The following is a 14,403-nucleotide window of genomic DNA, read 5'->3' on the forward strand; positions in this document are numbered from 1 at the left end:
ACTAAACAAAATACGTTCCAACAAAAATATGATCGTTCATCTCATCGTCCTTCCGACCGTTCCAACAAAAATTATGATCACCCAGTGACGGTTTCGTGACGATAATTTCAGTAATCTGGCAAATGTATGTACTGGTTGGGATGACTTGCGCACTAGGATTTTATTCTACTTCTTTAAATTTGTTCAGAAAAAAGAAGTTAGGTTAATGATTTTATCACATGCTTATGATAGACTTATGATTTATTTATATATAATTTGTTTCTCGTTATTTATAACTTTATAAATATGACTGACGATGAAGGAATTAGTGATTTTTCTGATTATTATAGTAGTGAGGATGATTTGGAGCTATTAGCCGAACCTAGGGTGAAAAACCAGAATTATTTAGGTAGATTGTACTTTATTTTAAATTTGTGCAAACTACTGATTAATAATTAAATAAATAAAATAGAAAAATAAATTGTCACCAAATTATTTCAGTTGTCAGAAAATCGTTCCAACATCAGTTTACAAATTACCGTCATCAGACGATACAAATGATGAACATGCGCATTAAAAACGGTACAAGTAGTTTCGTGACGGTTTTCGGACCGTACAAAAATTGCGTGTTGGAACAAACCTACAGTAATCACAGTCACAGCTTAAAGAATAGTAGGTTCACTCTCGCATTTTCACGGTTCCAATTTTGAATCCACTCGTAGGTCCGTGCCGGTCCGTGCGCAATAGATTTGGCGAAAAATGCTGCTGTTGTTAGATTTAAAATATTCCATTAGTTTCAAAGAATATTCCAAATTTATAATAAAATATTTAAGTTTTAAGTTCTTCAAAAAGAGGAAAATAAATTTCATAAATGGTAAAATTCTTCACATAGCCACTATACACACTTCTAAAGTTTGAAAAATCATATTGCCTAATTGACTTAATCTATTCTCAAATAATTAATCATAAGTATATATCCATTGATTGATTACATTTTGGCAACATTGATTTTACCCAAACACGTGTTTGTGTTTACTGTTTATGCTGTGAAACGTGAATCGTGAATCACCAAAGAAGATAGATAAGCGACAAGCGTCTATATTCTTTGGTGAAACTACAGTTATTTCAGTAATTTATATATAAATTTCATTTATTTGTTGTTATATAGTTGGTTTTATAAGTTTCTTCCGTTTTTAATACATATTACTGTGATATTTCTCCAGTTTTCTAAGTGGTTTTATTATTTTAAACGACGGATTATGATGAATTCAGCCAAAACAAAAGTTTATTATTGCTGTGTATGTAGAAAAAATTCCAGGGACCATAACAACTTGAACTTGAGTTTCTTCAGGTTTCCCAAGGATGAAAATCGGTAAGAACTACATTCTCTATTTAGTATAATTGACCTCATCGGTGTCGTATTTTTAGGTTTGCAGAATGGAAGAAAATTGTTCAATGTGAAAAACTTGAAGGCAGGTTGAAAAAAAACGCAAAACCATCTATTCATCTTGTGAGATTAAACATTCCAGTTCAAGGTTTACCCTTTTTCAGGTGAATAATGAGAGAACTCATTTTTGTAATTTTGTAGGCACACCTGTGGAGAAGTTACAAACATTTGCGAGTACTCCGGAATCATTCACATATAGAATTGAAGGTATGCATATATTTTTAAAACTCATTGTTGGATATTTGTGGAAAATTGTAAATTTTGGTCATGAGTTTGGTAGATAACTGTCTAAATCTAAACTCTAGAAATAATTCATCTATTTTTGGCTAATAGAGCATTTGTCTGGGTAGATTTCATACAGCCTCTTCCTAAGCTTAATGCTTGAAATTAGAGTTTAATGTTTTAATTGTTTATGTGCTGGTTTTATGAAGATACTTCAAAAATCTAGATGGGTCTTACTAAGCTGTAATGGCTTAAAGAAGAGTAGATGAGTCTGCTCTACACCAAGTTCTGCAAAAGGATCCCATGATATTTATACATTTAATAGATTTTCTAATTATATTTTCAATATGCTTATCTTATAGGTTGTTAAATTTTTTGTTTAACTAAATAATCTTACTTTTATTAACCGAAATTTGAAGATTGTGGAGATAACACCCTTTATCAATATCTGACAAATATGGGTTAATTGGAGTGAAGTTCAAAATGAGGCTTAGGCTTTATATAGTTGAACTAGGCACTAGCATAAGAGAGTAGGGTCACATTATCTGGTATCAAATTATGTGAATGAGAAGAATTAAACTGAAAAAATCATTTATGATCAATTCAATGCTACTGATCAATATGATTTTAATATATTTTACTTAATATGATACATATGTTATTCTTTCTAGGGACATCAGCTGTAGAGGAATTGCAGGCAGTAGCAAGTACCTCTGCAGAATCTATGATGTACAGTATTGAAGGTATGCATATATTTTTAAGATTAATTATTGTTGGATATATATGTTAAATTATAAATTTTGGTCATGTATTTGGTAGATACCTAACTGTCTGTATCTAAACTCTAGAAATCATACATCTGTTTTGTCTTCTATAGCATTTGTCTGCGTAGATTTCGTACAGCCTCTTCCTACGCTTAATGCTTGAAATTGGACTGGGTCTAACTTTTTAATAATTTATATGCTGATTTTTTGAAGCTACTTCAAAAATCTAGATGAGTTTTACTAGGCTGTAATGTGCTTGAAGAAGAGTAGATGGGTCTGCTCTACACCAAGTTCTGCAAAACGATCTCATGATATCTACATCTTTAATAGTTTTTCCAATTATATTTTCAATATGCTTATCTGGTACGTTTTTAAATTGTTTTTTTTTTTTAATTAAATAGACTCACTTTTAATAGCTGAAATTTGAAGATTCTGAAGGTTGCACCCTTCATGAATATCTGACAATATGGATTAATGAGAGTGGAGTCTAAAATGGGATCTAGGCTGTTATAATATAGAAGGACTAGGTCACTAGCATAAGAATGTAGGGTGGTATTAAATTATGTGAATGACAATAATTAAACTGAAAAAAATATTTTTATGATCAATTCAATGCTGCTGACCAATATAATTTGAATATGCTTTTAATATGATGTATATATATATATATATATATATATATATATATATATATATATATATATATATATATATATATATATATATATGTATGTCATTCTTTCTAGGGACATCAGCTGAGGAATTACAGGCAATATCAAGTACCTCTGGGGAATCTATGCCATATAGTATTGAAGGTATGCATATATTATTAAAATTAATTGTGACTCTGACAACAATTTTTATATGAAAGATGTATCTCATTTATTGAAGTGAACATGAAATAACTTTTTCAAATAATATTTTGAAATTTGACAATGGTCTTACTGAGAAAAACATTCGGAGGCATTTTATATCCAATATAAACAACAAAAACCTCGTTTGTCCCAGAAGCTTATAGATGCATACATTTTTTCATTTTCAAAAACTTTCAATAACAGTGTTAAAACTCTTAAGTTTATAAAAAAAAAACAAGCCAAATTTTCAATTTAATGAATTCATATTTCAATAAAACCAAATCTTTCAATAGGCCTTTTATGGGGATATTCAAAATTAGTTTTTACATACATTAAGAAGAGAAAGATAAGTCAATGGATTCCCTAAAACATTAGTTACTTGATGTTGAATTATTTATTTATAATTTTCAGATGCCGAAAATGTCAGAGAGTGTGTTTTCTCCCCAACGACATCAAATATATCTTCAGATATATTTCAAGAGAAAGGTCACAAATCAAAAGGTAAGGCAAATATATAATGACAATTAGTGCCTCCAACTTCTAATTAGAATATTTGATAGTAGAAACCCTGGTAAATCACTTGTTACCTCGTTTTAATGGAAATTTACTTATTTCTTAACTACTTACTTACTTCTTAACAGCATTCAAATCAAGACTATTTTTTAGGCATCCAAACACCAACAAAATTGTTATTTGGAACTCCCAGGAAAGCCCTTTTGAGAAAAACAATAAAACACCTTCGAAGGACATTAAACAGCCCTCAAGCTCAAGCCACAACACAAAATCATAATCTAACAATGGAGAGTATTTCTTGATTTCTCCAAGAACATGTTACACCCAACTTAGCTAAGTTCTTAAAGGTGCAGTTATCCTTGTCAAAGAAATCGCCAAAAGGATCAAGGTATTCCAATGATTTCAAGCAGTTTGCCTTAACGGTACACTTCTTGGGGCCTGAAGTATACAAGTTTCTCTCAAAAATATTTCGATTGCCTTCAAAGAGTACATTATAAAGGATTACTGCCAAATGGAATATAAGGCCTAGGTTCAACCAATTTTTATTTGACGCTCTTAAAATAAAAGCTGAAATGCTACCCAACACTTTCAGAGATTGCATTTTATGCCTGGATGAAATGTCTCTAAAATCTCAATTATTTTATAATATAGCTCAGGATGAGATTGTTGGATTTCATGAAACTCTGTTGAAAAAGTCATTTAAACCTGCTCAAAATGTTTTGGTGTTGATGGCTAGAGGCATTAATCAAAACTGGAAACAGCCAATTGCTTATTTTTTTGTTAATTCAAGTTGTCCAGTTTATGATTTAAAAACTATTCTTTTTGCAACTATTAGAAAATTGAAAGATGTTGGGATGAATGTTCTCTCGGTTGTATCAGACCATGGCAGTAATTTTTCCAGCTTAATTAAAGAGCTTAATATATTAGTGGATAAACCCTATTTTATTTGTGACTCTGACAAAATTTTTTATATAATAGATGTACCTCATTTATTGAAATCAACTAGAAATAACTTTTTCAAATATAATTTTAAATTTGACAGTGGTCTTACTGATAAAAAATATTTGGAGACATTTTATGTCCAAGACAAAGAACAAAAATTTCGTTTGGCCCCAAGGATTACAGATTGTCACATTTTTCCATCGAATTTTCAAAAAATAAAATGCAGCCCAAGTTTTTAGTGCAACATTGGCAGCAGCAATCAATGCCTACATTTCGTTCCAAAAACTGCCAGCAGCAGCTATAAAAACTGCAGAATTTATAGAAAAAATGGACAAACTTTTTGACTTGAAATGAACTCTTTTAAATTCAGTAAAGCCAAATGTTTTAATAGGCATTTTATAGGGACCTCTGTACAAATAAAATTTCTGAAGGAAATGTCAGAATTTTTCAATACAGTAAAACCTCGATATAACGGACTACTTGGGGGGAGGGGGTGTCCGTTAAAGCCGAAAGTCCGTTATATAAAAATATGGTTAAAATAAATCAAAATACTTTTTTTTTTAAATATATATGTACACTGTAATTAGATATATATATATATATACAAACAAAATTCTATTTAAGTAATTGTCTTCGGACATTCGTCGTGAAGTGACGTTGCTGTGGATATCGACGCGCTTGCTGTTGGTAATCCCGTTTTGGATAATCCCGATCAACTCCCTAAAAACAGTTTAACTATTGGATGAATAATCAATAAATGTTGTTAGATCGTCGAGATGCGATCTTTCCTCTGATAACTTCATTTTTAACAGTCTTGTTTTGTCGTCTTGTTTGCTATCTTTACTTCCGTCCTTATTTTTAAGGTTCATAACTTCATCTGCTATTTAACTTTCAGTCATGATGTTATACCCAGGGTCACCTTCGTCTACTTCTAGCGATTGTAAAACATCTTCCTCGGCTACATGTTCTCCGGCATTATTATGTATTGTCCTACAGAAATTAGTAACTTTCAACCCTTCTAAATCTATGTCCGCATCTTGGCCATCCATCAAATTCTTCCAACCATTTTTTAATGTTTGCTCTTTCACCTCCTCCCATGCTGCAGCAAAATTAAAAAAAAACCTTAAGTTTTGCAAGGTACGTTGCGCTCTTGTATCTTCTGCATTATCTCCATCGTACAATACAACCATTACTTCGTCTAAAAACTTTCTGCGATATATTCGTCTGGCTGCCAAAATTATTCCCTGGTCCATGGGTTAAATAAGCGATGTTGTATTTTTTGGCTGGCAAAAACATACACCTGAAGTTTCCATCTTCTGAACGTAGAATATTTTCAGAGAGGTGAGCAGGAGCGTTGTCTAAAAGCAATAAACATTTCACCTCTTCTGACGGTATTCCCAATTTTTTCTCTTGAAATTTTCTCATTGAAGGTACAATTTCTTTGAAAAACCAATTTTTGAAAATATCTGAGGTGAACCATGCCTTCTTAGAGCTATAGTATGCAAGGGGCATATGATGCATTATGTCTTCTAAACCTCTAGGTTTGCGAGATTTGCCAACCACTACAGGTGCCAATCTATGCGATCCATCAGCGTTAGCACAAAGCAGTGCCAAGATCCTGTCCTTGCTGATTTTTCTTCCAGAATCCGATTTTTCATATTTGGAGGCTTGTGCGCTTTTACGCAAAGTACGCCATAACAAACCAGTTTCGTCAACATTGTAAATCTGAGATTCTAATAGCATTTCGTTACTTACTTGCTATATTTGCTACTAATTTTTGCCTAAAAGGTTCTGTTTCTTATTTTGGTGCAGTTGAAGCTTCGCCTTAAATTCTTTTATTCGTGATTCCGTGCCTTTTACGAAAGCGCCAGAGCCATCCATCACTTGCTCTGAATGGTATGTCCATATGATTTGCTAATTTAATTGCAGCAAATTTCAATTTGACTGCTCGGACCAGGATCCCACTAGAACGTTGTTACCATTACCATTTTAAGATTGCTTCTTCCAGTGAAGTTTCACGAGCCAATTTCATTCGTTTTCCAAGTATGCTATGCTCTCCTACATCACACATGAATGCAAATTTATTTATTTTGTATTTGTTTTTTTTTATGTCCGAAAGTTTGCTTTTTTATGCCATATTGATTACATATATGAGACGCATGTGTAATATTAACAGTATGTTTTTTTTTACATTTGACCGGATTTTTATCCGTTATATCCGAAGTCTGTTAAATAGAGGTCCGTTATATCGAGGTTTTACTGTACTTTGACAGTTCTTAAAGGCAACAGAGATGTAACAAAATAAAATTTACATTTAGCTGGAGGTTAACCATATCATCTTTGCTAGGGTTATGGGATGTATTGAAGGCCAGGCAAATTAACCAAATTTTTACAAGGCGATTGAACCAGGATTGTCTTGAGAATTTATTTGGTAAAATCAGACAGCAAAGTGGAAATTGCCGGAATCCAATACCAATTCAGTTTCAAAGAGCGTTCAAAAAAATGTTTGCGGTTAGTTACATATTTTAATAATTCTGAAGGTACAAATTGTCTTGATGAATTTGATACAATTTTGGCCAATATAACACCAGAAGTAATTGAAAAATGTCAAATACTCATACCTGAGCCAAATATTTTCAAATATCTGAAAATAGAATCTAGAGACTATACCAATCTAAACATAAGCGAAAAAAATGGTTTTGTATATGTAGGAGGTTATTTCATGAAAAAAATGTTAGAGAAACACAAATGTGCTTCATGTTTACAATATGGTAAAGAACAAACTGATTTGAGTGATTCAACAATATATAGTTTTTTTAAGGCATACCCAAATGCAGAAAATGATACATTTGGTAATTTAAAAATGCCCAATATGAATTTTATAACATACATCCATGCCCTAGAGAATGTGTTTTGTGAATATTTTCCAGAAATGGCTATAAATCAAGACATTGGAAAAAATTTAAAAAATATGCTTTCAAATATAGAACCCCCAAAACCCTGTCAGGAATTTCCGGTAGATTATCTAATAGCACTGTTTGTGAGAGTAAGAATTTATTATACTATTAAATTTTTAAACCAAGACATCAGATTACGACTAAGACCAATAAAAGTAATTTAAAACTGAAAATTTTAACTCATTCTTGAACATCAAAAGATTAAGCAGGTACAAGAGAACTGAAATTGAACATAAAAATGAACGCTGAAGAAATGAATCTAATCAAAGAAGAAATGAAATTATTTAAGAATGAGTGGTGTAACATTTTTTTATATAATATAAATATTAATTATTTTTATTCCTTTTACCCCCGTGATGATACGCTCATGTTCGGTTTACCGTCTTCAAAATTTTATTGAATGCCCGGAATTTCCCTGCGTCCGAAAGGTTTTTAATCCTTTCCGTCTTAATCCGGAGTATGAAAAGAAACTAATGCTTTTCGGTGAAGGCGGGTCTTTTAAGATAGATTAGTAAACATTCCGAAGGCTCGTATAGTAATTTTTCTGTAAAGACTCAATCTCGGGATTTCATATTTTATCACGTGCCAAATTACCTCGGACTTTCCGATAGCCGTTATAACCTTATCTTCTTAGAAATACATACAGGCTGGCCTATCATTTTTGGGGGGGAGATACCCTCACCTTTTCTTGGGTAGCTTGGTAAAATTTTAGAGGAACCAAGTTACTTCTCGGTGGGCACTCGTAGAGAAAACAAGTTACTTTTTGGTGGTACAGTCCTTGCATAAGGACTAGATCTTACTGTATCTCTGTTATCGTACCGTTCTCTGTGCATTTTCTTTATAAGTGTGTATACACTTGTTATTTTGAGTTTTTTTTTTATCCTATACTATATTAGATTAAATACAGTCATAAAGCACCTTTAAGGGTAATTAAATTCAGTGTTTAATACCAGTATAGTATTAACTTCAGTGACTTAATGCAGCAGTCGTCAGGAATTACCGTAAGTTACTATAATCTAAGTATCTCCACTTATCTTAGCGAGTAACATGGTATGGCATCATATCATCTTCCATTATCTGGACGTATCTAAAGTTCATACATGTCTTCAAATGTAGTTGAGAGTTACTACTGAATTTTGCATTAAATTTAAAGAACAGTCAGTATTTTGTTACGAACCAAATAATCGACTTAACCAAGTGCGGTTTGGTTAAATTTTTGTTTTCATTTCTGTAACCTTTCTGTATTTTTGTAAATTTAGATTTTATTAATTTTTGTTATCTTTTGTGTTTGTTATAATTTTTATTCATTTTTTTGCTGTAATATTTTGAGATACGCCAAAACTTTATTTGTGCATGATTATATTATATATCTGTGTAAAGGTATTTTCTAATTATATTTCTGCTTATTTTTATATGTATAGCACCATTTCATAGTTGTTTGTGTATTTTTATTACTTGTGTTGCATTCAGCAGCGTCATAATTTTGTTGTTGAATATATTGTTATTGTTTTATGTATGTATTTTATTTGTCGACTCCTAACAAAGTTCCCTGAAATAACCATAACTCTGAATATTTGCTTTTTACCTTTAAATATAACTATACCTTTGACCAGTAGAAATATCAGGCTGATTAAGTTTCGTAGGTAAGTAAGTGTAATACCTTATATATTTATTTTTGAAGTTAAACTTCTATACGCACGGTCGGCGTTGGAAATTTGCACGGGAGTGAATCTGTGAAACCATTACATATGTAAGATAATGAGGAAGAGAGAGACATAAGATATATTTTCTCTCCCTTCCTCTCTCGAGAATAAAAATGTTCCTTTTGTATATATATTTAATATTATAAATATTATATATACATATACATATATATATATATATATATATATATATATATATATATATATATATATATATATATATATATATATATATATATATATATATGTTCGGATAAGTTTCCGCGGTCAGATAAATGAAAATTACTGAGTTCTCGAGAAGAACCACGTTAAGAATTTAAAACTCGACGTTTCGGCACCCATTTTGGAGCCATTATCAAGAGTGATACGGTTCGGTTCGAGTTCGTGGTCTCAATCTGCCTACTCCCCTCACTCGAGACGTACCAGTATCGTGTTCTATATTGCAAGAACTGTCTCTCGGCACTGAGGTCTCAATCTGCCTACTCCTCAGTGTCGAGTGACAACCGGTCTTACCCTGTGTGGCTGCTTTTATACTCGCTGTATGCGCGGGAACAGTATGCGCTGACGTGGCCTGAGCGGTGTGGGCGGGAGGTCGCTGAAGCAGGGGTCGCCATGTTGCCGGCAATCGTTTCGCGTCATCGCGCGTGTTCAAGCTGTTATCCTATTTTTATTATAACGTATTTTAAAATTCAAATCCTCAAAATATAATTTATAATTCGAATGTATTATTTTTTCATCTATAGGAATTAGTTTCCTTATTAGCTCTTCGTTTTATGAGATTCCTCATCAGTAACAGTGAATACAGCGTGATTTTCTAATGAATACAAAAAATTTAATATTCGATTAATCAAAACTGATGGATTCAACATAATACATTTTGAAGGACACACAGTAATAATTATTTTGGGAACTATTGATAATTGTCGAAAACGCTAAATTTAGTAAAGTATTCATTATTCCGAAAATCTAATTAAATTTTAGGTCGCCACAAGTCACACTTTTCCTATTTATTTTCGAGCAGTGTATTAAAAATTATATTGAGCAGTGTATCAAAAACTGAAATTTATCTGCGCGTGGAACATGGAACTTATGCGCGTGAAAAAAATTTAACATCAAGAACAAAGGACTGGCGGCAGAGTGAACCTATTTACTGTGCTTCAGTTAAAGGATTATAATGTTTTAAAAAGTACCTGTGGTGTGTAGGTACTGTTTAGTTTATTATACTGTATAGTATATAATTATGTAGACAAAAAACTACAAGTTTTTATTTGCCATTGTAGTTGGGTTGGTCTATTCTGTGGATACAAAAAATCAAGTGTAATCAAATGGAAGTACCAAAACAAGAATTTAAGGAGAAAACATGTAAACTAGAAATAGTGTATAATGAATTTGATGATTCTCTTTTGGATGGCTTTAAATGTGAAATTCCAGAGGAATCCAATAGACACACTTCACATGACACATATGATTATTTAGACTTAAAGAAATGTCCCAAAAATACTGAAATAGAAAAACATGGAAATAAAATAAACCTATTTGAAGAAAACCAAAAAACTGAAAAAGGTTAGTAACAACTTAACTTTAAAGTAAAATTGTGATTTCCAAAATAGTAAATTGCATTAAGATGCTACAAAAAAATAGCTTCAGAACAATATTAATATTTTGAACTTCAATACAATTTAAGGGTATATATGGGATAATTACAAATTAAGTGCTTAGTTAAATGATACCTTATTCTACAGATGAAATTAAACAAGTAATTACCTCTTGTCCAATCTGTGCAGAAATTAAACCCAGATTTTATAAGAAAGAAGATGATAAATATTTAATCAAATCAAAAGCTCAGTTTGAAAGATTGAACATTGACTTTAAAGGTCCAATACCCTTCTTCAAGTTCTTCTAGAAATTCCTATATGCTTACAATTCTTGACGAGTTTTGAAGCTTTTCATGAGTTTTCCAGGCTCAGGATACATCTAGTCAGACAGTAATTGAATCTTTAAATTAACTATTTTGTTTATATGCAATGCTGGCATATACAGGGTGAGTCATGAGGAACTTTACATACTTCTACCATATGTAGAGTCCCTCAGGGAGCATATCATGTGGCCACTAAAAAATGTCAACTCCTCTTCTTTATTAATTAACAGGGTGATTTGTGTAATTGACCATTTATTTCATTTTACTGTAGTGTTTATACAGCTCATTTGATTTTTTTAATTTTTGCATGATACAGTACACTACTATCAAGCATTCGACTGGTATTAGCTAAACTAAAAAATTCCAGGACTGGCTTTGGAAAAATTAATTTAGGGATTCGTATTAAATATTACACCCTGTATATATTTTTTTTAAAATGCAATAAGTGATTTTCAAACTACATAAATAGCCAATGAAAACGACATATGCGACAATGTTGTCGCACTTTTATTAAATTTTTAGTGAACGATCAAATCTTACCAAAAATAGAACAACCATAATGAAGTATCAAATTATAAGGTAATTAATTTAAACAAATGTTATAAATTTCAAACATTCTAATTGAAATGATAAACTGAGTCACTGCACAACAAAAAACAGTAACTGCTAACAATAACGAAGAACAATTTAAAAAAAAAACTAAAAATATGTACATAGTTATGATAAACCCATAAATTAGAACTGGAAAAGATACAATAATGGTAACAAAATAAATATAATTCAAAATAGATTTTCGAAATGGAACCCTGCAGCCTGTACACATTTTTGTTGCCGAATTGTTAATTGACGTATTGAATTACGGATACTCTGGGGATCGTTTCTAATAGTATTACAACAATGTATAATTCTATCAATTAATTGTTGTCGGTTATTAATATTCACTGCGTAAACTAGTTGCTTCAATCGTCCCCAAATATGGTAATCAAGGGGATTGAAATCAGGGTATCTTGAAAGCCACGAAATAGGACCTGCACGTCCTATCCACCTGTTGCCATAAACATTATTGAGATGTTGTCTCACTGCCAGTAAAAATTGTGGGGGTGCCCCATCATGCTGAAAATACATCCCTCGGATAGCAACGTTCGCGTTGGCAAGCAAATTCGGCAAAATATTTTGTAGAAAGTTCAAATAGACCTGCCCTGTTAAAGGACCATCAAAAAAGTGAGGACCTACTAATTGGTTATTTATGACACCAATCCACACGTTAACCGAAAACCTTAACTGAGAACGACATTCTCGAATAGCATGGGGATTTTCTTCTGCCCACACATGTGAATTTCGTGAATTATTTATCCCGTCTCTGGTAAATTGGGCTTCATCTGTAAATAGTGTCCTGTATAGCGTTGGTCGATTATTGTTAATCCATCTACAAAATTCCAACCTATCGATCTCATCTCCAGTATGTAGTCGCTGAACCGTTTGAATGTGATATGGGTATAGATTATTTTTTTGTAAGACTCTACTTACTTTTGATTGAGTAACATTGAGTTCTCGACTTACTTGTCTAGTGCTTATTGTAGGGTTCATAGTAACGGCGTCCATAATGTCATCTTCCTGCGCTTCATCTACATGTCGCTCTGTTGTTCCACTAGGAAAAGTGCCATTTTCTCGCAAATAATTAAAAACTGACCCAAATGTTGGATGACTGGGAGTTCGACGATTAGGAAATCTCCTGCGATATACTCTACTAGCAGCCCTACCATTCCCATTACAGAATCCATAAACAAATATTATGTCTGCATATTCTGTGGTCGAAAACTGATGTGGCATTTTGAACGAAAGTAACAAAAGCTCTACCAAAACTAACACAATGTACTTAACGTAGATATGACAGAAGAAATATGTATTCTTGTACACATAAATAACAATCGATAATGACAATAATGACAATGGGTATAAAATATCAAGAAACGTCAAACGGTCAACGCCAACCTTCATTTTAAACTTTTTTAGATTTATTTTTATTTAGTACAGTTGATGCAATGTATTATTATTTGACATAAAATTTTAATCATTTACAATCAACAAAAACTAACACATACAAGAGGTTTGACTTTTTAATCAATTTAATTTATTATTTATCGAAAATAATGCCCCAATACGATCTATGAGTAAAAATTTAAAATTGAAAAACAATTGATTCTATCGTAGAGATAATACAAAGTGACAGTGAAGATGTTAATTTTCTACGTATTAGATTATGTTGTAGGAACTCATTTTAATTAAAATGTTTGAAATTTATAACATTTGTTTAAATTAATACCTTATAATTTGATACTTCATTATGGTTGTTCTATTTTTGGTAAGATTTGATTGTTCACTAAAAATTTAATAAAAGTGCGACAACATTGTCGCATATGTCGTTTTCATTAGCTATTTATGTAGTTTGAAAATCACTTATTGCATTTTAAAAAAAATTTATACAGGGTGTAGTATTTAATATGAATCCCTAAATTAATTTTTCCAAAGCCAGCCCTGGAATTTTTTAGTTTAGCTAATACCAGTCGAATGCTTGATAGTAGTGTACTGTATTATGCAAAAATTAAAAAAATCAAATGAGCCGTATAAACACTACAGTAAAATGAAATAAATGGTCAATTACACAAATCACCCTGTTAATTAATAAAGAAAAGGAGTTGACATTTTTTAGTGGCCACATGATATGCTCCCTGAGGGACTCTACATATGGTAGAAGTATGTAAAGTTCCTCATGACTCACCCTGTATACATTCTGAGAGGGTAACTAGCTTTACTTCACAAGGGTTTATTAATTATTTACACTCTAAAGGAATATTTTCAAGTAGATTCGATTAGATTAAGAGAGGTGGCCTTTCAGCCTATTCCACTGCGACTTTTCATATCTATTGTGGTCCTCTAGTCCTAGATAATATTCTCTAGTCTGACGCTTTTTATAAAGTTTAGTAGCTTCGAGACTGTACCTTCCATGTAGCTATTTGTCAGTGGATTTTCTTCTCCTAATGCAAAGAACCACACATTTGCCAGACTTTCACACTGACATAAAATGTGCTCTGCTGTTTCTTCTT

At 31.8% G+C, this 14,403-nt stretch overlaps 2 protein-coding genes across 2 annotated transcripts; both read left to right on the forward strand.

Moving 5' to 3' along the window:
* Nucleotides 1-1,065: 1,065 nt before the first annotated feature.
* LOC140439847 (uncharacterized) lies at nucleotides 1,066-7,250 on the forward strand. Its single transcript, XM_072530003.1, has 7 exons — nucleotides 1,066-1,351; nucleotides 1,408-1,514; nucleotides 1,568-1,633; nucleotides 2,320-2,391; nucleotides 3,159-3,227; nucleotides 3,678-3,767; nucleotides 3,933-7,250. The coding sequence occupies exons 1-7, from the start codon at nucleotides 1,239-1,241 to the stop codon at nucleotides 4,079-4,081; spliced, it is 666 nt and encodes a 221-aa protein (XP_072386104.1). The 5' UTR covers nucleotides 1,066-1,238; the 3' UTR covers nucleotides 4,082-7,250.
* On the forward strand, nucleotides 6,244-9,024 carry LOC140438889 (uncharacterized). The gene is made up of 2 exons (XM_072528526.1): nucleotides 6,244-6,314; nucleotides 7,131-9,024. The coding sequence occupies exons 1-2, from the start codon at nucleotides 6,244-6,246 to the stop codon at nucleotides 7,840-7,842; spliced, it is 783 nt and encodes a 260-aa protein (XP_072384627.1). The 3' UTR covers nucleotides 7,843-9,024.
* Nucleotides 9,025-14,403: the final 5,379 nt, after the last annotated feature.

Source organism: Diabrotica undecimpunctata, chromosome 4 (genome assembly GCF_040954645.1).
Source record: "Diabrotica undecimpunctata isolate CICGRU chromosome 4, icDiaUnde3, whole genome shotgun sequence".
Lineage (NCBI taxonomy): Eukaryota > Metazoa > Arthropoda > Insecta > Coleoptera > Chrysomelidae > Diabrotica > Diabrotica undecimpunctata.